The following is a 26110-nucleotide window of genomic DNA, read 5'->3' as shown; positions in this document are numbered from 1 at the left end:
CGGAAAATTTTACAGACCAATGCAGCATTAATGATGATTTAAAGCCCAAACTGATTGTAATAATCTGCCTGCTTCTATTAGAACTATTGTTCATATTCATAAGTGACTCTTGACTACTCAGTGAACTCATGACCACCAACAAACATCCTGCTCCTGTTTAGGAGTCCAAAGCTCCAGTATTCAAGTACACATGCATGCATATTTATTTATATTGTATATAAATGTATATATTGTTCATATATTGCATATTTATATTGATCTCTTTCTACAAAATGTGTATCTTTGTCCCATACAAAGTGTTTGTGCACATGTTAGGGCTCCCAGGGGTGGATTTGGCCGCAGAGGCATTTTACCTGTGTTAAGCAGGTGAACAGCACAATCGGGAATTGATCAACCAGTCTGAAGTACCTGCGGTCCTGAGTGCTTTCCCATTGATTCCCCCCATGCAACCGGAACAAATTCCATCCCTCCACCCCCCTGATATGGACAAACAAACACATTCCACTCAAATAATACAGTGGCAATTAATATAGAAGTACTTTAAGATTAATGGATCAAGTTTCTTTTCTGAATAAAATACATTCATACAGTAATCCAAAATGAGATTAAAGGGTTTAATCCTTATGTGGTCACGCCATATCGGGTGTGCCACACATAACACAACTATTCAAATGAATGATGTTGTAAATATTCAGTATTGAACATTTAATGTCATTCTGTTCTTTTCTTTCAGCCTCCAGTCTGAAGCAGGTCACTTTGAATGCAGCGTGTCTGGTTTCCGCTGGGTTTGTCATGAAAGGGTTACCATCAAGTACCACTTGAACACTTGGCTGGAACACAGGGAGAGACTGGCAGGCACAGGGTACACACCTGCAGGTCCCCTGCTGGACATCACAATCACTGATGGAAAGTTTGAAGAAGTGTATCTGCCACACTGGATCTGCATCGGTAAGAGGACGTTTAATGAAATCCCATTATTTCTTTGTTGTTTAATACCATGTGTGTAAATGCTTACATGGGTACGATCAGTATGTCCTCACCAGACGTGTTCATTTGTGTGTTGTGCAGATGACATCTCTGATGTGTCTGACGAGTTTGCAGTCCTACACATGGAACTCTGTGGAGACGCTGTGGAAGTGGAACAAGTGTATGCCAATGTAATCCACCCTCCTCTTTCCTTGTCTCCGTCTAGCAGCTGTCGGATCCTCACCTGGAGCAGCTGGAGGATCCTCACCTGGAGCAGCTGGAGGATCCTCACCTGGGGCAGCTGGAGGATCCTCATCTGGAGCAGCTGGAGGATCCTCATCTGGAGCAGCTGGTCCTCCTCCCACTGTACAAGAAGGTAGGTGCACTTATTCACTATACAGGTTTAATAATGCCTCTCAAAGTGACACATGGGCCTGTTAGTCTTCACCGGGCTCAGACCATCTACAACAAGCTAAAGGAAAACACACTTTGACTTATTTTCTCACTTTGTCAGAGAGTGGAATGTTTTGGTGTTTGTTTTTTAAGAGATATGGATCAATGTGGGTTTCTAGTGGACTGTGTAATGTAAGTTTTTATCTATCGACATTTATTTGATCCCAACTATTAAGACTAGCCACATTATTTAGGGGTTAAATCAGTGCAGTTGGTAGTTGTTTAGTTATTGTGATGTGTAAAGGTTTACAAAGGACATCACTCAGCTTTGCACATTTCTCTCTGTCTTTTTTGATGCAGGTCATTTGGTTCTGATAAATAATCATTAATCTTTTTCTTGTTGTTGATACCATGTCATGTGAGCATGTTGAAGTCTGTAATTAGTGGTTTTATTTTGTATTTATAAGATGTTGCTACTATTCTTGTTGCAGATTTTACATAACGACATAAAGGGTAACAAATACTAGACACACAGAGAAACAAACTACATCCATTTCAACAGCCACACAAAATACGACACAAAAAGGGCCACAGTGTGGAATCAACAAATAGAGTTACAAAGACAGAAGTTATTGCTGTGCTCTTGTATTTGTTTACACTAGATTGTAAAATTTGACTGTCCCCTCACAATTCATAAACATCACATTTCTTTCCATCTTTCCTCAGTGGAGGACTTTCTGAAGAAGAATGAAGAAGTTCTGATCCAGAGAGTGAATAAAATAAATGTCAAACAGATTTTGGACTCCCTGAAAACGAAGGAGGTTATCAATTCAGAATGTTATGATACAATCAAAGATACTCTCAAAAGCTCTCAGGATCAAATGAGGGAGATCTTCAGAGTGATAAACAGTCAGGAGGGCAAAATGAAATTCTACAAGATACTTTTGGAAAAGGAGCCTTTGCTTATGAAGGAGCTCAAGACAAAGATGTAATTGTCAGGTTGAATCTCTCCTTCATCAAGCATAGGACCAAAGTGTTTCTTTGTGGTTGTGGTCGTGTCTGTGAAATCATGAATGGATGTTGTAATATCTGTCTGGATAATGGGATTGTCTCAGGGATTTTCTTACAATTTTGATGTTGGTTTTATAAATGTGTCAATGAAAGTCAAAACCATTTTGCTGTAGCAGTTGGTTTGTACTTCATAAAGAGATTTACAGCAGATTGAAATAAGAATAGTGAAAGAAACAGCCTAATGATTGTGAAACAAACTATTTACATTTGATTTCACTTAATAAAAAAGTGTTTTTTTTTGAAAGATTTCGTTTGTGACATTGTATGGGAAATTGGGCTTTTCAAATTAAATTTACTTGTCTGGACTTCATCCAGTAGGGGGCAATAGAGCAAAAGAACTAGGATGCTGTCTGCCGAGTTACATGCGAAGAAGACCTGTCATTTTCCAACAGGACTTGGCAGCTGCCCACACTGCCAAAGGTACCAAAAGCTGGTTCAGTGACCATGGTGTTACTGTGCTTGATTGGCCAGCAAACTCGCCTGACGTGAATCCCGTAGAGAATCTTTGGGGTATTGTCAAGAGGAAGATGAGAGACACCAGACCCAACAATGCAGATGACCTGAAGGCCGCTATCAAAGCAACCTGGGCTTCCATTACACTTGAGCAGTGCCACAGGCTGATCGCCTCCATGCCACGGCGCATTGATGCAGTAATTCATGCATAAAGGAGGCCCAACCAAGCATTGAGTGCAAAGAAATGAACATTTTTTCAGAAGCCTGACATTTCTGTTTAAAATATCCGTTTTTTATCGATCTTATGTAAATATTCTAATTTTCTGAGACACTGAATTTTGTGTTTCCTTTAGCTGTAAGCATAATCATCAACATTTCGAGAAATAAAGGCTTTAAATATTTCACTCTATGTCATTAATCTATGTAATATATGGGTTTCACTTTCTGAGATGAGTGACAAAAAATATTGGACTTTTTCATGATATTTAAATTTTTTGAGATGAACCTGTACATACATGTTAGGAATCTAGGTCCAGACTGACCTCTCGCGCGCGCTGTTTGGGCATTATGGGAAATCTATGATACGCATGCGTGACGTCAGCACCGACGGTTGGAAAGTGGGTAGGAGACAAAATAGTATGGATTTCTACATTACTACATTATTTAAACGATCCATGCTGAGTTTTAAGTGTTTTAGTGTTGAGTGTATAACTCCAGGACGTACAACACGCCAAAAGAAGTGTAGTTGATTCCCCTCACATCGTGCAAATCGGCCTTAGAGTGCCATCTAGCGTTAATAGCGCTGCACTACCATGGAGCGATCTACTCGAATCAGAAAGTCCACACTAAACACACACCATGCTGTTCACACAATGCCAAAGCAGCGCATACTGGGTTAGTGCATGCACGTTCGGCGCGATATTCAGGGGGACCCCGTCTCACTTCCCCAGCGGCTAGCGTAGTAGCGATCGATCTTATCCGAGTGTGGTGAACCAAAACAAACAAAAGACGACTGAAGTTGTGTTCTCCCCAAACGTAAAATTCTTATTTTGAATGCTATTTGACAGCGATGTTGACTGAGTCTGTTGCAGATGTCAAACACACTAACGGGCGTGATTCAAAATTCACATTTCTCCAGTCCTGCCTCCCCACAAGAAAACAAGGCTTCTGGTTTGTTTAACCTCACCGTCTTACGATCCCCTTTGTGGCTGTGGTGGCTAATTGGACATTTCGTCAAAGACCAGAGGCATTTATTTGAATCAAAACCCTTCAATTTGATGTCTATTTGGGGGAACCAGTCAGAGTCAACTAAATGACTAGCAGCGGTCTGTCTGTTCTCCATGTATCACTGCGTCATACTTGTTATGTTTGGCACCACTAGACTAATTTACGCAAATGGCGGCATTCTTACTGCGCGCACACCCTAACATCCATCCATTCTCAGTACCTGACCACCAAACCACTGTGCTGCCCCACCCCCTCACCACGTTGGGGTAATATGAGGAGTTGTAAAAGTAAACATGGAAAGGCAAACAAGTTGCTATTAAGGAGAAGGTTTTGGTTTTGACAAAAAGGGCAATGAAACAAAGAAAATGATAGGGTGAGTAGAAGAACTATGTTCAGGGGCTGACTCACTTTCTGTGTGTTACTTGAAATCTCTCAGCCCACAAAACAGCGAGTGAGCCAGACATGGAGAGACCATGCTTTGAGAAAGTAACATGATCATTATGCACCACATGTGCCACTGGCAAACATGTCTGAACCCTTTTACAAGTCCATTAGTCAACATTTAGAGACAGATATACGGCAGCATTGGTGGTCATTTCTGGTGTCTCCCACAGACCCTAAAAGACACACAGTCTAGACTGATGACTTGCACTTATGACAAGATGTGGCTTAACTATTACACACACGCACGCACACGCACACACACACACACATCATATATATTGAATGTATTTTGATAATCGAGACTTACTGTAAATGCCTCTTATCAGAATGATCCATGCTTGGTTCAGCTGTTCCACTCTGTAATAGTATTCTAATATTTGTTATGTTGTATCTTAACCTACAATAGACACAGATGTCAGTAGGATCAGCTTGCTCCAAACCACATCACCATGTCTCATATAATCCCCCACCATTCAAAATCAAAGCAGCCTAATACTGAAACAAAACCTAAACCTGCATGTTAATCTGAAACTTATTATATGTATATACCATCATTATGTCATCAGCAATCATATCATTATTAACACCACCTTTCTTTCGCAAAGAGCCAAAACAAAACCCTTCAGCTGAGAAGGGAACACAGGGCAGTGTTTCAGCTGCTCATTAAGTCCAGACTCCTTAAGCTGTATTGCAGATACCCTGGCCTCACAGTAAAGTCATTCTGAATGTAAATGGGGACAGCCATCTTGGACCCACAAAGCACAGAGGAGCCACTGTCTCATAGTAGTAGGAAAGTTAGAATAATATATATTTTGGATGAGGGCCCACAATTTAAGATGGAGCCTACTCAGGGCAGTTGTATAAACCTCAGGATTTGCAGTGTCTCTCTCTGATGTAAAGGGTCCTAAATTGAATCACCGTAATAGACGAGAGGGAAGATTGGGAACAAAAAGCTACATAAAATTAGATTTCCTCCGGCTATCGGGTTGCATGCTTTCACTTTCTAACAAGGTGCAACCATTTTTGCCTTGGAAAAGTTGGAGGAGGGAAACAGTCCATACAGTAATTTGTGATCTGATCATGCTTTGAAATGTTAATAAGACTGAATTTGAATGTGATCCCTCTTCAAAATAAGCAGGGATAGGGAGAGGGATATTGTGATTGGAGTGCTTTAGTGTTTATGCTGCATTCAGGCTCCACTCTCTGCCTCAGTAAGATTTTCTCTGGCAAGGATGATCCAAACCAGCTCAAATAAAGCTGCACAGTTCCAGACATGCAGTGAGTTTCTGTCACCCTGAGTGCTTCAGCTGCCAAGCCCTCAAAACACTGAAGGAAAACATGGCAGCCCCCACAGAGACCTGAGTCAACAGGCCTCCTTTCTCTGGTGGATGCCAGAAGCTGTTTTTTCGGTCACAGGAAAACCTATCTGCAGCCTGCTGAGCACGCACGCACGCACGCACGCACGCAGGCAGGCAGGCAGGCAGGCAGGCAGGCAGGCAGGCAGGCAGGCAGGCAGGCAGGCACGCACGCACGCACGCACGCATACCCATGCATCTGTATCAGCATCCGTAGATACTACTACATAAATATAGTAGCAGTGATGAGCTTTTCATTGTGTACCTCAACTTCAGTCAATTAGTGAGCCTATCTAACTGTGACCCCAAGTGATAATTCAGAAATTAATTTCCCATCTCTTTCTTTTCCCAAGATTTGCCTGCATCCTGAGCCCAAAGGCCAGGTGAGGGTATACTGGTTGAGGGTTGTGCTGTAAAGCCATCTGCTGTGTGAAGGCAGAGAGAAAAACTTATGTGGCGTATGTTTAGTTTCCTCCAACAGTCTGAGGGCCAAGGACCAAGCCAGATATCAGCAGGTGATCTGTGTATCGGTGTCTTTCATGCAGTGGAGCCATTGGAGTGCAGGCTGGTCCTAAAGATGAGTGTCAGAGGAGGTAATACTGATACACACCAACCACCCACAGGATTGTAGGTACTCTTTCATCACTGTGTATTCATGCATGGGATGAGCTTCCAACTACCTTTGACTTTCAACGGCTAGGATGGTAATACGGAAAAAATTATCATGAAACAAGCAACAGAAATCATCATGGACTTTCATCATTCAGTACTATATTATATATACTTATACTTGCATTAACCAAGGCTGCGTTAGTTCCAAATATTTCTAGGTCCACTGTAGGTCAAGCTACTTTATCCACGACGAGGAATACTCTGAAAAATAATTTGCACTGAAGTACCAATGTAACTAATAAGTACTCAAATAGTCAAACCGAAGAGGCCAGCACTGGTTAATTCTATGCTTTTCCCTTTCTTAAGAGTGTATAATGGGAAAAGTAGATTTTTTTGTGCAGAGTTATGTTTTCACTTGTGGGTAGATGTTATCTCCTTACTGTCAAAGGAGGTCACATTGCAAAGCAAAGAAACAACCTTTTCATTTGACAAAGGTGAATCTACTTACAGCGGTACTGTTCATGCCTTAGAGATGGTGAGGTGAGGGGGTGGACAGGGTGTAATCTAAGGAGAAGGGTGTGGTGCTGGGGCACAGCCAGCATGGAGGCTCCTGATAGTGTTTCTTTGCTGCCCCCAGGGTGAAGCTGCCAAAATGTTTTCATGTATGCATATTAAAGCCCTGCAATTGGAAGGCACTGCGGGCAAAAACACAAAAAGAAGAAACACCTCATCTGAATATCAGGTTGGTCTGTTACCCAAGTCATTACTGTGTGCTACTAAGCGTGCTGCCCTCAGTTGTAATCCTATGAGTCCTCTTAAGCAGTGGTTCTCAACCGGTCTAGCTTCGGGACCCACCATCACCCCTTAATGACGAGCCAAATTGAGGCTCATTTTCAACTTCAACTCAAATTTATTTAATGAAAATATGGTGCAGTTTGAACCTGAGACAGTATTCCAACACAGTGCAATGCAAAACGCAATGCTAAAGAGGGAAATATTTACAATTAGCTGCATTTTAATTAAAGAACAAAAAGTGCATCTTAAGAACACAAGGTAATACAACATAACAGACTTAACAGATTTAAAAGTGCTTTCATGCAAACATGAAATAAAAAAGTCCAACTACTGAGAAGTAGTTTAAAAAAGACTGAGAATAGTCACTCACTGAATCTTACAACCAAACACTGCACTATGGAAAAGGATTCAGTGTCTTGAGTAGCAGCTTTTATCTACAAACTCAAAATAAATTAAACAAAAAGTGCAATTCAAAAAGGTTCAAGTATACAAAATTAACTTTTCTTCTGAATACATATACTTATCAGTAGGTAAATACTGAAAAACATGAAGACAATTAAGCCGCACTCACATCAACCTCAGGCGTAACACTGACAGACCTGAGTTTGGAGGAATTAATGGGAGAACTGGGGATGTGTTTTGCTCCTGACAAGAGTCTCAAAGTCTGGAGTTATAGTAGACAAGGCAACTCTGAGGTCTTGCTCAATGTCCAGTCTATTTCTGTGTTTAGTCTTCAGCTGAACAAGAGCTGAGAAGCCACACTCACAGAGATAGGTAGTGCTGAATGGTAGGAGGATTTTTACTGCTCGAGTGGCAAGGGAAGGATACTCGCTCATCACGTTGCTGCACCAGAACTGGGAGAGGCTTACCTCCGTGAATTTCTTTCTCAGCGTGCAGTCACATGACAGCTCCACCAGCTGACTCTCTTCGTTGCTTGGCAACGTGACGCTTTCTACGTTGATTCCAAAGGGGTCACGTATCCAGTCGTCATCCCTCTGTGTCTCGGGAAAGTAGTCATTGAACCGCTACAGAAGTTTATTCAGATGTGTCGTGATTGTTTTCTCCATTACATTTTTTCCTGCCGTGTCCAGTTGCTGTCCCTCATGACAGGCATAGGGGAACATGTCGAATCGTTTTTTAGAAACATGACTTGCCCACACGGAGATCTTTTTTTTTTTGAAAGCATTGATTTTGTCACATTGTTCAAAAATGTTGTTCCCCCTCCCCTGCATAGACACATTTAATGTGTTTAACTGTTCGAACACATCAGCGAGGTAAGCAACGTGTGCGAGCCACACGCTGTTGCTAAACAGGTCTGCAAGAGGCGACTTGTTCTAGGCAAGAAAGGCTGCAATTTCACTTCGTAGTTCATAAAAACGGGACAGTACCTTTCCCCTCGAAAGCCAGCGTACCTCGGCATGATACAACACCAGTACATGCTCACTACCAAGATCTTGGCACAGTTTTTGAAAACATCGGGTGTTCTTTGCACTTCTTTTAATGTAGTTAATTACGAGGCTTTATCGCTTAATCGCCACCTACTGTTAAGGAGTGTGAATAGACGGCACTACGCTGCATAAAAAATCCATTTCAAAATAAAAGCACAGGATTTTGTTCTTAACATTTTTTTTCCCAGGCAAAGGCCCGCGACCCACTGAGAACGGGTCCGCCACCCACTTTTGGGCAGAATCACTGCTCTAAAGCCCTCCTGCTTTTTATGATGAGAACATTAAGCCAGGGGGCAAAATGTTCATCTTACCACCCAGAGAGTCTGGCCTTTGATATCTAGTTGTGGTGTCCATGGGGTGTGTGCTCCTGTGAACGCAATTGATAGTATTTGCAGGTGGGAGGCTAGAAGAAGAAAGAATAAGGGGAGACAATCCTATGTTAATTCAAGAGGCGTCAACATCAATGATCGGCATTGATTATTCCATTGGTCAAAGTTGTCAAGCAAAAGATCCAAGCGCATAGAAACAATCAAAGAGCAGACAGCATATGGTTCGAGCACAAGCAGTGCAAATCCAAGTGCAAGGAGAGACATTTTGAGCGCAAGAAGCTGAGTTTGAAGTGCAAGCAGAGACATTTTGGGTGTGAGGGCTGGTAAATAAATAAATTCTGCTCTTGGGTTGACAGACCACACTCTTGAATGATGATCCTCATTTATGTTAGCAGCCAGCAGAGATGCACATGGGATTGGGCATTACAACCTGTCTTTGGCTAACAAATGTTCTCATGTAGATCTTGATGCAAAGCAGCACTAAGCAGGCCCCAAAGCAAAAATATGTCCAATTTCCAGTAAACTTTCGAGAGAGAGAGAGAGAGAGAGAGAGAGAGAGAGAGAGAGAGAGAGAGAGAGAGAGAGAGAGAGAGCAAACAACCTAACAACCTCAACAGGCACGCCGTTGATGAAAGCAACATTTATTACAGTTTTTCTCCATTGGTTTGGCTCATTTCTTGAATCAGAAATTACATTCTCTAAACAACATGGACAAACCTCCAAACCACTCGGCAATTGTTCACAACAGAATGGTATTTCTCATTCATTTCATCAAATTGCAAATGTCTTGGTACATCTTTGCAAATTATTAAATACAGGTAGCCTACAGTTAGTTCAGTTAGCCTACATTTAGCACAATTTCCAAGTAAATAGATCTCGTTGATCTAAACTGATTGTTGATTCTCAGTGTAATGGTTGTTCTCTCCAAAACATGTCACCATCATTTCATTGTATAAGTTATCACATGCACAACAGTCTGTTCAATTGTCAAAATTAGTCAAGAACATAATACCATGAATACCATATGAATCTCTGAACATTTGATGAATTGATTACAGAACTTGACAGTCAAGTGAAACTAGAACTTAACGAAGAAGGAGTTTCACACATCTCAGATGACCAATCAAACAGTATGTTTAGTTACCTGACAGGTGCTGTCCATGATTTTGAATGCTGCCAAACATGTATATATAGAGCTTGACCTTGACCAGTAGAATTTCTGAACATGGAAATGTCTTGTCATTTTTAGTATTATACTGTAACATCCCATTGAGGTAAGATATTACAGGAACAGGAAATTTGTAACATGCTCCCCGCAAACTAAACACACGGCTTTACCTCCAACTTCAGTAAATAAATACTTAGCAGTCCAATTTTGTTGAAAACCCTGCATTCGCCATCTACCTTTCTTTTTTTACTACGAGCGGACATTTTGAGGGCTAAAGTCGTCTTGTTACCTGCTTGTAACAATGATCCAATCATGCGCACGTCTTGATATGCGTAAAGCGTCATTATTTAAGTGAATAAAAAACAACTTCAAAATAATAGCAATGCAGCTTTTCTCTATGCACGAGGAAAAATAAGAAAATTATTATTATTTATTTTGTAATTTCCATTAAAAAATTGTTTTTTTTTTATTCCACTTTCTGTGTGTGAATAAAACTGATTACAATTTCCTTGGCAGTATGAGTGCAATGTGTGATGTCAAACCTTGGAGGCTACTCTTACCGTAAAATCCTTATTCAGCCCTTTCAGTTTTATACACAATTGCATTCTGTTAGCTAGACAAAAAAAACTAGTACAGTAACCATTATCAATGAAGGACTGGGCTAAGTGACAAAACATCTAAACATTTTGACTTGCAGTGCTTACACAATGCCATGATGCATTTTGGTGGCACTGACTATTCATATGAGAAAGGAATATAATTTTGAGACATGAGTGAACTGTTTTCTGGAGAGATATGAGCTTTTGCAGGTGAACCATGGTGTTGTGCTGAACCATCCAGGTTATTTTGGCAAAAGCACCAAGAGTGTTGAGAACGTCCGGTCTGCTTCAAGAAATGAGCCAAAGCAATTGAGAAGGATCTTTGCATTTTGGTGGCACTGACTATTTAGATGGGAAATGAATTTAGTTTTGAAGCATGAGTGAACAGTTTTGGGAGAGATATGAGCTTTTGCAAGTGAGCTATAGTGTTGTGCTGAACTGTAAGACTGTTTTGCCAAATGGTCTTAGAGTTTCGAGAATGTAATTTCTGTTTCAAGAAATGAGCCAAACCAATGGAGAAAAACTCTAAACGCCACCAGAAGACTTGCTCCTATTGATTTAGAAGACATTTGAGAAATGTTTGTTTCCAGCTGCTTAAGAATACTTTGTCAGTTAAATGATCAGTTCCCAACAGTTGAAAGTGAAAACTGGCCATGCTGATAACAGTGGAACTATACTGGGGTAAATCATTTTTGGGCATAACACAGAGAGAACGGTAAACCTTGTGTGAGACGCTTCATCCATTTTCTACTTTAAATGAGGACTAGTTGTCTGAATAAATGCAACTGGACTATGATAATTAAAATGATCAGAACTAATTTATATAGAATTCCTTATTATTTAGCACACCAGTGTCTAATTACCAGCATTTTGTAGTAAGGTGAGAACATTTTGTACTGCTTTATGTTGTCAAATTAGGAAATCAGGAAACAAAAATGCTTTAGACCTTATATTTAAGAGGAGAGATACAGATGAATAATTCCCAAAGAAATCCGAGTCTGTGTACAGTTGGTATACAGAGTGCATGGCTGAATGGATGACATGCAAGTTTTGTTCCATTAGTACAAACTGGCCTTAAGGAGAATAGCACTGGTGCAACGGGTTGAGTTCAGAACAGAAAATTCAATTAAATAAACTGACTAATCAACTGATGGATCTTATATATCAAAGTGATGGAACACTAAAAGATAGGTAGGCATTTATAGTTTAAAACTTAACCAGATTTCATACAGATGAAATCTATAAAGTGAAATGCCTCTTTTAACGCACAAACACTAATAGAGGCTGGTAAGAGGCGTTAACCAAAGAGGGAACAATGTTGCAGGATTTGCTCTAACTGAAACATTAAATCTAGCACAGTTCACACGAGTTTGTTTATTGCTCCTGCATGAAAGAGACTAACTTTCATGCTGCTCCATATCTTGACCTTGGCCACATGCTCAACCCTTCCCTGTAGTACCTGTCTGTGTCCTTTAGGGGGCTTGCAAACTGGTTTTGGAAAGGCACGTTTACAGCAGCCATTCATGTCGGCATTGAACTCAACCATTTTTTCATTCCCTGTCACTTAGTTATACCAGAACTAGGCACACCTCTAAAATAAACTAAAATCCAAAATATGGAAAATGGTTCTTCCTGCATGTCATGCATTAGTGAGGCGTGTCAAATTAAAATCTGACACCAACTTCATCACAAATAGATGAATACATTTTCGGAAATGTGATCCTTTAATCAGGTTGTGATCTTTATTGAGAAGATGTGGTCAGATTGAGCAATCTGGAATCTGTCAACACCTCGGCTCCCTCGGCTGGGAATTCCTCCTGTATCCCGGCCACTCTGGAGCAGCTCCACATGGAAAGTACTGCGCAGTGGAAACTGGCAGCCAAAAATTCAGACTTTGCAGTCCACAACTCTTCCAGATTAGCATTCCTTCCCCCTGACACATAGCCGGTAGAGTACATCATCATCTGACCAACAGGGGACGCACTTCAGCCTGGGGGAGGATGTGGGTGGAAACAAACTGATAATTGGAAAGAAGAGGTCAGTTATGATGCAAAGAGAAGGGAAGGGAAGATGAGGAGTTAAGCAGCCTGGAGCAGCAGTGTGGCCTCTTCGTGTACATTACACAGAAATCAAACAGGGAAGCAGTCTGGATTGTGAAACAGGAAATAAAAAGGAGAAAACTGGAGTTAATAAGTAAAAGAAGGAAAATTTGTAGGTTATTCATACTGAAAAACACATTAGCTAAATCTATTTCCATTCCATTTTCAGCAGCTGTTTGGCAGAGTAGGATGTGTAAAGTTAAAGCTGGGCGATGAAGAACAGCCTGCCAGTTCACTGGTGGGGGTGTTGGGTGTGAGGGTTGCTGCTGGCTACTCAACAGTAGCATTCTTTCACACATAGCTGGAAGTAATCAGTGATCAGGGCCAGAATGAAACTCTGTTTGCTTTGGCTGCACCTCCCATCTCTTCACTCTCTCTCCACCTCCCCCTTGTGCGAAGCCCCCGTTAGAACCCCGATCCAAGAGAAATCCACCTCCTTTTGCTGCCTGTGTATACCCCCAGTCCATCCTTCCATCCACCCATGAGTCTGCTCCAAATGAACTCAACATTCTTGCCTAACCGCAGTACAACTGATCCCCACATTTCCATCCTCCCTGCAGATGATGGCCAACTTGAAAAGAAGGTGAAAAAAAGAAGAGAACGTATATCTTGGAGTACATGATAGGCTGAGAAGCATTTACAGATGAACTAGTTGGAAATGACTGTAGATTCATAATGTGCAGATAAAACAGATGCTTGTAGGTTCATTCTTCCTTGCTGATGTTGAGAACAGGATGTTGCATAATTCTGAAACCCCAACTGAATTCACACTATAAAAGCAGCTGCAATGGTGCCAAAGCTTTTTGGACCTTCACTTTATATGCTGGAGTGAAAATGGCCATGTATGAAGCAATAACTTTGCAGAATGATACATTGTTTGTGATCTCATGTACAGCCAGATCTCAGTCACAACTAACCAGGAGTATTTCATCTGTACAGCCGGGACAGATTTGTGAGATACAAATCCACTCAAAAGTTCAAAATGTCAAGCCACCTCGGCTCACTCCGGTTAATGAAGTTATTTCTGGAGTCAACACTCTGATGGCAGTTTCTCAATCTTTAATTCACAGTGGGAGTAAAAAGCACAAGAGTTTCAGCACAATGGATAGTGAAATTAATCACCCCCTGCTGTAAATTGGACTATTGGCATTGGTGTATAAACTAATTTAGGCTTATTTTATCAACATCTGATCAGCACATTAGTAAAAGGAGCTCTTCAAAATGTCACTGACATACAGCATATTTCTTTTCAATGTTTACATCTAAGCAGTTACTGTGACTTATATGAACATGAGTGAGAGTATTTGCGAACAATGAAACAAATATTGCAGTTCTAGGGTTGGATTGCCGCCACATTCACCTCAGGGATGAGTCTGTATCAGTTTGATGTTCATTAATAAATTCTAACCAACTTGATTAGGTTCAATCCTTCTTTAGTGTTGCTTTTGCCTCTGTAAAACACCCAGCCTTGATTATTATTATTTTTTTTTACTTCCAGCTCAAAGTTGCACCTATGACATCATTGTACTAGAGCATTGAAGTCACCCTAAACTCCAGGGTTAAACTGTCATGTCATCATAACTGGCTGTGCTTTACTGCTGCTTTGTTTCCATTTTCACCTCGTGTATCAACATATAATTATGTTGTAGCGACAATAGATTTAGTTGTGAAATGGTACGTTCCGTTGTGGTTGGGGGAGTCAGGTAGCAAGCACACAGTATTGTGTGTGGCTCAACTTGTTGGGATTTCTTTCAATGTCCTATTTTAAATACTTTGTTTTTGACATCAATCATTTTTCCATTTATTGCACCTTGTTTTTTTTAGGTTAATTTTTTCAAAACAATAGCTGTACAGCGCTACTGTTTTTCATGACTCCCGTCCATTTATTCCCCACAAAAAGTTTGTGTTGTTCCCGAGTGATGCGACAGCCTGGGAGATATCATGTCAATATGTGCACTAAGTATACTGTATATCCTCTGCAGCTCTTTTGATCATCTGTATTGTTTACTGTTACTGTATCTCACTTCTACAGTATACTCTATTCTTTGTATTATTTATCATTTGATCACATCTTTGCTCTGCTCTTTGAGTTTCTTTGCCATGTCACATTGAATGATATTAAAATGGAATGGAACAGAGACCTACATGGGGTTTTGTTGTGCTGATATTGGAGAATGAAGTTCAGTTTTGTAATTTTCTCATGACTTTATGGTTGGTTGATTTTCTTCTAAGCGTTAAGGCCTAAACGCCTTGTTTTCATGTTCACCTAAATACAAGTGCCCCCAGAAGATCAGGAGGTGTGTACAGACTTGGCCAGGCTCCACTGGACACACTGGGTTTGGCCACTTACCCAGTGGACCATCCAAGTCTGGATGAGACACTTCTGTCCTGGGGTGACTGATCAGGAGCAGTTCTGTATTTAGCAGTGAGGTAGTTGACTGAGACATCTGCTCCTGGTTTCAAGCTGAAGCTCTCTCTTTGTTGTCCCTTCTACTGTTAGTTTCTGTCATGGCTAAATTTATTTTCTCTGTAGTTGTGTACAGATTATTATCTTTTATTCACACAAATCACTGCACTGACACGTGTGATGTGTATCAGGGGCCACCTGTCAACACAGCTGCTGACAATATAAATATATATATAGTGATGTCATTTTTTTCATTTCATTCTTTTTAGAATTTAGCAATTAAATATAACATAAAATGACTCCATTTGAGAATTTCCACACCATGATGCAATCTGCTTTGGCCTACATAGGCCACTGACACAGACAGCTCACCACACTGCCCATTATCAGGAAGATTTTCCTTCAGAAGACATTCATGTCTTTAAGAAGCACCCCTTGTAGTAATGTGGGTAGAGGTAAATGAATGGCTTATCTAGTATCATTGTAGAAAATGAATTACTGAATTGCGAACAGAGCCGGGTTTCTTTATCTTTGGGAATTGATTGTTACCCTGTACATGTTGTATCCATACATATATTTGTACTGATACAACTACTATTCACTGCAGGAAACATTAGTATTTCCTCAGAAAGACATTCTCGCAATTTATGACCACGTGACAGTAGGGATATATTTTAGTTTTACAGAATCATTCGAGTTTAGTGATTATTCCAGCTCCTGGATTTTGTGTTTGTGATGTTCATTGCCACAATTATAAAAGAAAAAAACAATTTAGGTGTAAATTGGAGAAAAATGTATGTTACTGGCATTTTGAAGTGTGACCACTGTGTTGATCAGGCAGACTCACATTATTAAAATATTATCTAAAGACATGTTTCTTTTCAAATAATAATAATATATTCAATGTACATGGTTATGAAGCAGAAACATTCTCCCTGTTGAAATTGAAATCAGCAAATGATTCTACTTGATAAAAGACACGGCCATTTCGGCCATTTTGGCAAAACATATTTGAGCGTTATATTGAAGGTAACACAGCCTATTAAGTCTAAATTAGGCTTTCAACCCCAACAATTCCTGTAAATGAGCATTCAAAACCACGTGTGTTTTACACATCCAGGATTTCCATGACAGCAGACACCCTGATCTTTGTTAAACAACCATTAGACTTGAGAGTATTTGGCTTAGTGGAGTTCATGCAAACATTCTTGCCTCTTCCTCCCAGTGCCATAGTGGGAGACTGCCTGACCTCATTCACCTATCACTTCCTCTCCCTCCCCTGCCTCCTATCTCAAGTGGCCTCTTAGGGCATACAGTGAAGTTAATTAAAGGGAGGGGTGTGGTATGTAACCAGGAATGTGAATGCGAGCTCACAGGCAACTTTTCCACACCAACCATGAACTGCCTCTCAGCCAGCCTGTTTTCTCAGTCCTGGTTTCATCAATAACCTTTCTCAAAAGCTCTAGAGGTGAGCAATAACATTGACAGATGATGTTTAATTTGCTGTCTGACCCTTAAAGACACCTCAATCATTGTCAAAAGTTGCATTATTTTTGGCACCCCACCACTTCAACTTGCCCATAATCTCCAAGTGCTGTGACCCCAGTCCACATCTCATGGGAACATTCCATCTACCACAAGCACAACAACACAGAAATGCACGAGGGGCTAAGAGGAAGAAACACAAACCATTTCCTTCCAATAACCATTAATGAAGTGTGTACTATGGAGCAGAGCCACTTACCAAAAAAAGGGGGGACTAATTCCCAAATCTAATAAAAAATTCAAAGTTGCTCCACTGAACCGGTGCTAGTTTGGATAGTCCCCTTCTCTTTCCTTGGCTGTGTTCAGTGCACTTCGGCCTTCTTTGTGAAGTTAGAAGACAATGATATTGGATGAGTTAGCAGTGGACTCATTTTGAAGTTGTATTAACACACAATCTCAATATGTGGATATGTTATTGATCTATAGTCAATGCAAGGTCTATGTTTGCATAATGCATGATTATGAATGCTATTTGATCATATGCTGCCTAGCAGATCGTACTTAGATCCAATCACAATGCAGGCAGCTTCCAGATGACCAGATAGGAGAACATACTTATTGCAAGGAATAAATAGCCTCGTCATCCAATGTGAGATAACGCAGATCCTATTTTAAGAGGATCATACATTTTCTCCCATAGAGGACTACAGCAGTAACCTTGCAATATTAAGCCATGACTACTCAGATATTTTTACCATTACCGCTCACCAACTGCACACAACACAACAATTCAACTTAAAAACAGTACAATACTGTAAACACCTCCTGATCTTCTGGGAGCACTTACTTTTTTTTTTTTACTATCTGTTTTTATTTAGATACTGTTAAATAGTTTAGCTCAGTATTCAGCTGATGGACAGACTATCAAACACAGCAAATAGATGAATACAACCCACCACACAACATGCAGATTTACAGTGGCAAGTGGGTGAACCTGAGCTGAAGTCAGGTTGATTTATACAGTCCAATATCAAATATGATGTCTCAAAGGTCAAAGATACAGGCTGACACAACAATGGCCAATGCCTATGATCTCTAAGAACACAAGGAAAAACTCATCGAAGCAACTCCAGGATGTAATAGATTGCTGAATTGCTTGAAGAACAAAGAATACATCTTACAATGTCAAGAAATTATTCAAAACATTCCTGGATCCACCCCTGGATCCAGATGAGTTCCAAAATGTGATGGATTCTTCCCTGGGCCATGTCCCACTCTTCCACCACATTTTGGTTCAGAACCTTTTGAGTAATCCTGCGAACAAAGTAACCAACCAACACAAACATGAGGAAAATATTGTGTTAATAAAACTTCAACATGGCTTCTGGGGCAATCTTATATGGACAAATGCTTTGGACGAAATGCACAACACTGTTTGAAAGAAAAACACCAGAAGCCCTTGAAGCACGGTGGAGGAAGAATCATTGTTTGGGGCTTTTGGTTGACTCAGGGTCTGAACAGCTTGTAGTCATTGAGGGAATATATGAATTCCAAATTGTTTGAAAAAATCTTTTGAGAAGAATCAGTCAGTCAGTCACCTGAAGCTTCATAGAGTTTGGATGATTCAAGAAGCAATGCCTCAAAACTCAAGGAAATCATTAACAGAATAGTTTCCAAAATGAAAGAGTCCAGAACCAACAGAAATGCTTTGGCATGACCTGAGGAGTGCTGTTAATGCAAATTATGCAAATCCCGGGAAATATGGGTAACCTTTGACAGCAGCTCCAGCAGCTGGTGTGTTATTGCTGCAAAAAGAACTTAGACCAGTTCACATACTTCTTCAACAACAAAAACATCGAGAGGCACAACTGTTTGTGGGGTCATTAGTTCAAGCAGAATGTTTGTCTGTTATTGTGACTTTCCTGTAGCTCAGATCACATGTAATGAGTAAATGATCCCTTCGGGTTTATCTGCGTGCTGATGCAACCGTCTACAGCCTTCCCTTTATGTGTCAGTGGTCTCTGCACAACAAGTAAAGTCTAGTCTTAAATGGTTGGTGTTGTTGATAGAACCGGGCAGGAATAACCAGCTGTATGATGACCATCTGTGATATGTAGCGTGGTGCCAAACTAAAACAGAGAATTGTAGATTGACCCACAGAAGTAACCAGACAGTACAGAAAACAGCACTAGCCACAGGGCCTATTGTGCGTGCAGGCAGCTTTCTACTGAACAACTGGTCCATTTTCATAAATTTTTCCAGGTCAGGGTTGGTAGTGTAGACTTAAGTCATTCCTTGCAGGGGAAAGGCTTGTGACCTGCTTACACAATGAGCATTGTGGTGCCCCCATGGTTGAAAGGACAATGGCTGCAAAAAATTGTACTCATATCATGAGGAAAGGCTTGATTTACACAAAAATTGTCATGAAAACACAAAACAACTTAACACAGTGGTTCCCAAAGTGGGGGGCGCGGGATCAGAAGAGGAGCGATATGAATAAATACCGCCTCCGGTAAATGAATGAGGCGATACTTTGTCTCGCTGCAGGAGAATGAGCATCCAGAGAGAGTTTGTCAATAATAATGTCAGTTTCAAATAAGCTTAGCCTGAACTGTACTATTTTGGTACCATTTAGTAGTCACACTTGGCAAATTAACATGCCAACATGCTAATGTTAGCTTGTCAACATCTTCAGAGCTAGCATGTTGACATGTATAGAATGCTAGTCTGATATCCATATGCTAAGTTTCCATTAGTATGCAATGTCAACCACAGCTTGAGTTGAGAGGAACTTGGTCATTATTTATGGAGATTCTTTAACAGAAAAGTCAGTGGAACATGAAATGTGTTGATTTGAATGTATGGGTTTACATTTCCCTTCACTGATGCTTGCCACCTGCATATCCGATGGTTGTAGTCAACAGGGGGTAGTAGGGGGAAGCTTCTTGAGGATCCAGCTACGTAGCAGCTCCATCTCATGTTGGGAGAGCTGGTGGTGAAGGCCTGCTAAAGAGTGAAAGGTGGTGGTCATGCCAGCCTTCTTTAGCAACACTGATGTGTCCACTCCCCACTGGTGAAGCACCAAGTCATCACTGGTCCCATGGCACTGGAACATCTCAGGAGGGTGATGTCCTGCTTTAACTGTGTCTGCAACCGCCTTAACCACACACAATGATATAGAGTTCAAACATAGTTGCTGATTTGACAGCCTTTTAAAACTCTAGCAATGTTCTGATTTAGCTGACTATGTTCTTGAAGATGATCAATACATTTACAGAGGTTTAAAATGTTAAACACTTTTAAAGATTATTTTAGAGAGATTTAAATATTCATATATTTCTATCAGAGCACATTGATTTCATTTGCATTAATCAGAAAATGACAATGTATGCTTGACACTAACAGCTCTCAATGAAGGCATGATGCTCAATTAAGTTTAAACTTTCTGCACAGGTTAATGTCATGCATCTAGAGTGTGTCCAATCAGTTCACACCACATGGTGGTTAGAACCAAATCCAGTGGAGACTTAGGCAGAAAGACGTGTCCAAGAAATTAGCGATGTGGCGACACTTTGAGCAGGGCTTGTATATTTGAGACAACGCTTATTTGAAGGTTTAACCTTTATCATATTTGACATACTGTTATGTGGCCTCACTGTTCATACAAGTTGGGTTTGTGCAATAAAAGTAGCGATTTAAGCAGTGCCAGCTGCGGGGAAAGGCTATGGTGACCTACAATAAGATCTGTGCTCTTTTGTTTTCCCTCAGGATAAAGTTCTATCTTATCTTATCTTGTGCACGAGCAAAGCACACACACTGATCTTTAAAGTGGTGCTCAGGGGCCAGCCTTTTGTAAAACATTCAAATAACAATGGTAAGATTCTGAATGTGTATTCACAAATCACAACCAATGTTTATACTATTTCACAAAAAATATATGAATGCTAATGTACCTGAAAAGCCACAGAGTCCTTGTTGAGGAAGCTGGACAGGGCAAAAACCCCTGCTACATCAGGATGGTACCGACACACGAGGTGAAGAGCCATGGCTCCGCCCATTGAGAAGCCTCCTTTGATGAGAACCAAGAACAGAGAATGTTGCTGGACCAGTCAGCAGATATATCATGTACTCATAAAATATGCTCTTTTCTCTTTCTCTGTAATGCTATGGGTTGGTTCCTTTTATCACTAGTCCTGTTTCTATATGTGTAACAGATGCTTACTCAAGGAAATTAATACACTCAGAGGTGGAAAATACTTCTCTAGATGAATAGGACTCCTTAGTTCCACATCATCAGTTTTTTTGCTGCCTTGGAATATGCACTAGCCCATGAGTCTGTCCTTAATCTCACACATCTGGGTACATCTGGGTACACTGTGTATATCTGGGAACGTGCGCAAATACTCATCATCCTGTCAGGAGGGCTGAGGAAAGAAGGAGGAGAGAAAAAAGAGGGAAGAAAAGATGGTGGAAAGGTGGAATTCACGTGCTGCCCACAAGTCAAAAATGAAAATGACATCTGTGGGGTTCTCCCGTTTTCCTTCTTTTACTTACTGTGGTCTATGCTGTACAACTAAACACATGTATTTGATCTCAGAGTGTGCTGTTTAGGGTTAGAGTTGAAGGCAACAGTGAAAATGTGTTCATACTGTATATGCAATATACTCTATGGATTGGAACTGTGAGGTTTACCTTCAAAACCATGGACTCTGATTTCTTCTCTGCAGAAGAAATCCAGGCCCCTCTCTCTTGCTCTAACCTCCATAATGTTAACATTACCTGAAATGCAATGCAAATGAGAAGGAGGAACTTGCAGAGGGAACTACGTCGTTCCTACTGATGATGGTTCTGAGAAAAAGTAGTAACTTTCAGTGTGAAAGCACCGTATGTCAAATTTTGAAACTGGTAGCCCCCTGAGTGAACTACACCACTTTGTAGTTCAACATACTATATAAGGATCATTTTCACAGAACAGCATTCCATGAATGGCTACAAACTCAACAATATCTTAATGTTTATTATGGAAATGACACTGCTTCATCTGTATGTCAAAGACTCCATAGGTAGTCCTGTGACCTGAAACAGAGAATAACTATTTTGGTGTGTTTTTCTTTCATTTGGGATAATTAATAACATTGTATTTGTAAATCAAATACATTGTACTCAAAGTGTATCAGATATCCTACATTAACACGTCTGCAACTCAGCTGTATGCTGAGGTTTCCACTCTGCAGAGAACTTCTCACAGGGCAGCGTCTCTGCAGAGTGAAAAACATTAACACACACTTGTGACTGGCCTCCTCAGAATGTTTTCCATGGAAAGTCAGTCCATCAGCCCAAGGAAGTGGACTCTGGGTACACAGCACTGCATTTCTGCAGCAATACTGAGTGACTCCAATGCGTATTTATAGTTAATGACAAAATGTTATGATTTAGTAAGATAATATTTCAGCAGTCTCCCAGGAGCATGTGTTTTTTTAATCAATTTCTCTGGAGCAGACTTTAGGGGCTTTTCTGGTCCTCAACACTGAGCCTTTCACACAATCTTCTCACCCTTTCCCCCCTCCCAACACTACCCAGCTATTACTATATGCTTATGCATTTCAAGTCTTGCGGGTTAACCCTTTTCCCACTGCTCTCAGTGGTTTCCCCTTTCACGCACAGCCATCATTTACTCTCTTATGCTGACATTAAAACAATCCATGTCCTCCCACATGTTTCTTATGAGAACTCTTACCTTGCTTCAGCCATAATGTTTAAAGTGCTTGATCCGAATCGTTTGGTTTCATTGTTATTTATATGTGAACTTGATAAGTGAAATATTTGAGGCAAAAAGCTTTTCATGACCCGAGAATCCCCCCTGAAATTCCTTTTTTGTTCTCTTCTGGCAGCGTATGAAAGGACATGGTAACCCGATGAATGCATTCTTCATTTCATATCATGACAGAGGGAGTTAGGAACAACGAGGCTAAGATAGAAAGCTGTGCTTGTGTGTGTGCGTGTGTAAAAAGGAGGATGAGAATAAAGAGGAAAATGGATCAAGTGAGAAAGAAAGGGAGTGAGAAAACAGAGACAGTGAGGGAGTAGAAGGCAGAGAAGCAGAGAGCTGACAGATGGCATCCTCACTGGTCTACACAAGAAGTCAGACTGCTGGCTGCAGATAACTCATCCTTTCTTTACAAATGCATACGGTACAGTTACCACTGCTCTCTCCTAAAACGATGGACATTATATAAACTATTGCATTATCATTTATTACTTCCACTATGGAAATCATATTTTCCATTTTTCCTCTGAAGTTGGCTTGTGTTTGTTAAATTGCCATTGAAATCATAGGAAGTATTCAGAATATTGTTTTCTCTCTTAAAATGTCAGAAAAGTCTTACGTCTTAATGCAATAACACATCTTGTTGTTTAAATGTACGCATGTAAAGTGTCTTTAAGCATTTGGAAAAGCGCCAAACAAATCAAATGTATTATTGTTATTATTATCATTATCTTAGAGGACTCAACGCCTACAGTAATTCAAGCTCTTTGGGTGTTCACGTCCCCTAAGGAGGAACTTCAGTAATGGCTGGTTGAGTTCTGCCCACTGGCCCTTCACCAGTGATGCTACAAAGCCTTTCATATTTGGATCAGTTACAGGCAGGGAGAGGTATCGGCGGTAATACAGACAGTTCTTAAGGACTGTACTGTGTTCCTGCTCTTTCATCTTTTAAAGCGACGAGGACTTAAGCCTAAAAGTTTATTTCAGTTGGCGACAGCGAGCGCCTGTCTCAGGGCCAGCAGTGCTAGATTATTGCCAAGTTTGGGAGGATGTTGTGCTGCTTTGGGAATTAAAGTTCAGCACACTACTATGCACAAAGCACAACGAGTATGTAAAGTTAAATATGATTGTTTATATTTGAAAGCACAATTATTGATTGTAAAGAACAAATAGTCAAAACCTGTACATTTGTATTCAGAGCAGTCCTATTTGTTTATCTTATGAACTACTGAATTGAAATTTGGTGAAATGTTACGCAATGGGTCAAGAAGTAAGTGAGTACCTTAATGTGTGGATAAAACTGCCATGTGGACATTTACTTTACAATCTGGCTATCTAGATTTGTTCCAAAACTTGCTATTTTGAGTCAATTGTCACAAATCACATTGAATGTTTGGACCAAGCCAGAGAAATGTTTTCCTTACTGTTTTGATATAGGTGGTTGCCAAATTTGAGTATGTGTGGCTCATTATTCAACAAGCGCTGTAACTCCTAAATTAGGCTGTGACCTGATGGTGGCGCTTTGACAACAACAAGACTGCTTTCTGTTTAGATTCTAAACTACGGTCCAAAGTAGAAATCTATCCAGAACTACAAAAGGGTATGAGGGACGAAGTCTTTCCACAATTTGTCCCTTATACCCTTTTGTAGTTCTGGATAGGTTTCTACTTTGAACTGTTGCTTTCTGTGTCGTATACCTGTGACTTCTTTTTCTGTTATTAAATTCAAAAAAGTCACCATGCTTCTGTTAACATCTGTCACATGGCTCATGCCCAACCCAGAAATGAAACATGAGATGCCATGTCCACTACAGATAGTTTTACAAATTAACTATTTATTGATGTTGTGAAAGGTTAAGTTTATGAAATTTGACTGTTTTGCAATTTGCAACTTCAAATTCTGCAAAAAGTAGGTGCAAGTCTTGAACATGGATATACAAGAGGACATTCCACACCATTCCCTAAATTAACCCTCCACCACATCTCACATTAAAATAAAACCAGATCCATACCAATTAGAATCCTGAGTTTGGGGATCCCTGCCTTGACCTCCTCTTCAATGATGGACCCTAAGTTGGCGCACATGTCATCTATGGACTCCAGGTGTTCTGGACAGTCTCGTGAGATCTTGTATCGGTCAAACCAAACAGTAGACAGTGCCCCGCACATGGGTGTGTATGGCCTGATGGCATTAAGACAAAGACAACAGCCACACAATGGACATTGTCTATTACAGGTAACCATACTGAGGTAATACATTAATGCTAGGTGGCAACAAACTTGAGTAATACCAGATATTTTGCCAGTGATACATTTCCCCACTACACTGATGGGGAAAATTACAAAATGTTCATTAAGTAAGGGATGACAAATATAACTCTATTTCACTTAATCAACATGCTGTAGACATACCTGGCTGGAGCAGTGGGATAAATTACTCTGATGTGAGGGAACGCCAACTCTGGCACAATAACATCTCGAACCCAGGCTCTTAATCCCTGCCCGGTGTCACCTGTGACATCAAAAAACAGGTCAAACTCACACTGCAGCACTACCTTCCAGCAAAGATTGAACTCTATCTATCCTGTTATGTCACCTCAAAAGCAAAGAAATACTTTCAATTCAACTTTATTTATATAGCGCCAAATCACAACAAATGTTATCTGGAGGCACTTAACATACAGAGCATTTAAAGAAGAGAAGAACACAGAGAAGCACAGCAACAAGTGCAGCAAGTGTTACTTCTCTTTCATTTTTGGTCTATAATAAAAATAAACAACTGTATATGGCTTACTTAAATAGAGCCACATTTTCAGACTTTCAGAAAAGAAATAAAGGAAATAAAACCAAATGACCTCATTGTATTTAAAAGGGTGAGCGTTTTATGAATGTTTCATTATCAACCGTGAGTCTCTTTAGATTGTTAAGCAATTATTTCATTTATTTGTACTGCATATGTATTGTTTAAATCCAGCCGTGCCAACATTGCCGTAAAGTCTAAAATAAAGTCGCACTATCACTTTCATGGCGCAAATATGATTAAACCTGATTAAAAGCATCTTCTAGAATCACCATATAAACCTGAAATCTTTACAGACACTGTAAGTCGTATCAGAGAGTGTTGGGCACCTGAACCGTGCAGGAAGATGACCGAGGCAGAGTGTTTGGCCGAAGGAGAAACAGCACACATCTGAAGCTTCCGTACAGCAGCCATGACAGCCAGAGATAATCGCGCGAGATCGATGTACTGTTGCCAACTCCTCAGTAAGGAAAGTCGCTATTGGCTGTCCTGAAAGTAGCTAGAAGTCACAAAATGACGTCATCACCTAGTTTACGTACTTGGCATAATGTCATGAATAACGTCATGGAGGATCTAAAAGTGAGTAAAAACACACCAGAATAACTTTGATTTGATCAAAAGACGTGGGGTGGAATTATTAGCTCCACGTCCAACCCTCCTCTTTTATTTAAGTGACCGAAGCTGTGTGAGTCA

General features: G+C 40.4%; 2 protein-coding genes across 2 annotated transcripts in view; one reads left to right on the top strand and one right to left on the bottom strand.

The window, feature by feature from the left end:
- The window catches only part of LOC143000816 (uncharacterized), an 83562-nt gene extending 80275 nt beyond the window's left edge, over positions 1-3287 (top strand). The window contains exons 29-31 of the mRNA XM_076150246.1: positions 734-948; positions 1193-1342; positions 2086-3287. Coding sequence (XP_076006361.1) covers positions 734-948; positions 1193-1342; positions 2086-2351 — 631 coding nt within the window. The 3' untranslated portion in view covers positions 2352-3287. The remainder of the gene's footprint in view (positions 1-733; positions 949-1192; positions 1343-2085) is intronic.
- A 14498-nt stretch (positions 3288-17785) lies between these two features.
- Positions 17786-25854, bottom strand: lyplal1 (lysophospholipase like 1). Its single transcript, XM_076150495.1, has 5 exons — positions 25747-25854; positions 25030-25129; positions 24630-24799; positions 20805-20920; positions 17786-20008 (listed from the first exon to the last, which is right to left on the bottom strand). Exons 1-5 carry the CDS (start codon positions 25829-25831, stop codon positions 19769-19771), a joined length of 711 nt encoding a protein of 236 aa, XP_076006610.1. The 5' UTR covers positions 25832-25854; the 3' UTR covers positions 17786-19768.
- Between the last annotated feature and the right edge of the window lie 256 nt (positions 25855-26110).

The sequence above is a fragment of the Genypterus blacodes genome, unplaced genomic scaffold (assembly GCF_046128005.1).
Source record: "Genypterus blacodes isolate CSIRO-AG114 ecotype Tasmania unplaced genomic scaffold, CSIRO-AGI_Gbla_v1 ptg000052l_1, whole genome shotgun sequence".
Taxonomy (NCBI): domain Eukaryota; kingdom Metazoa; phylum Chordata; class Actinopteri; order Ophidiiformes; family Ophidiidae; genus Genypterus; species Genypterus blacodes.
This window is presented reverse-complemented; position numbering and strand designations above follow the sequence as displayed.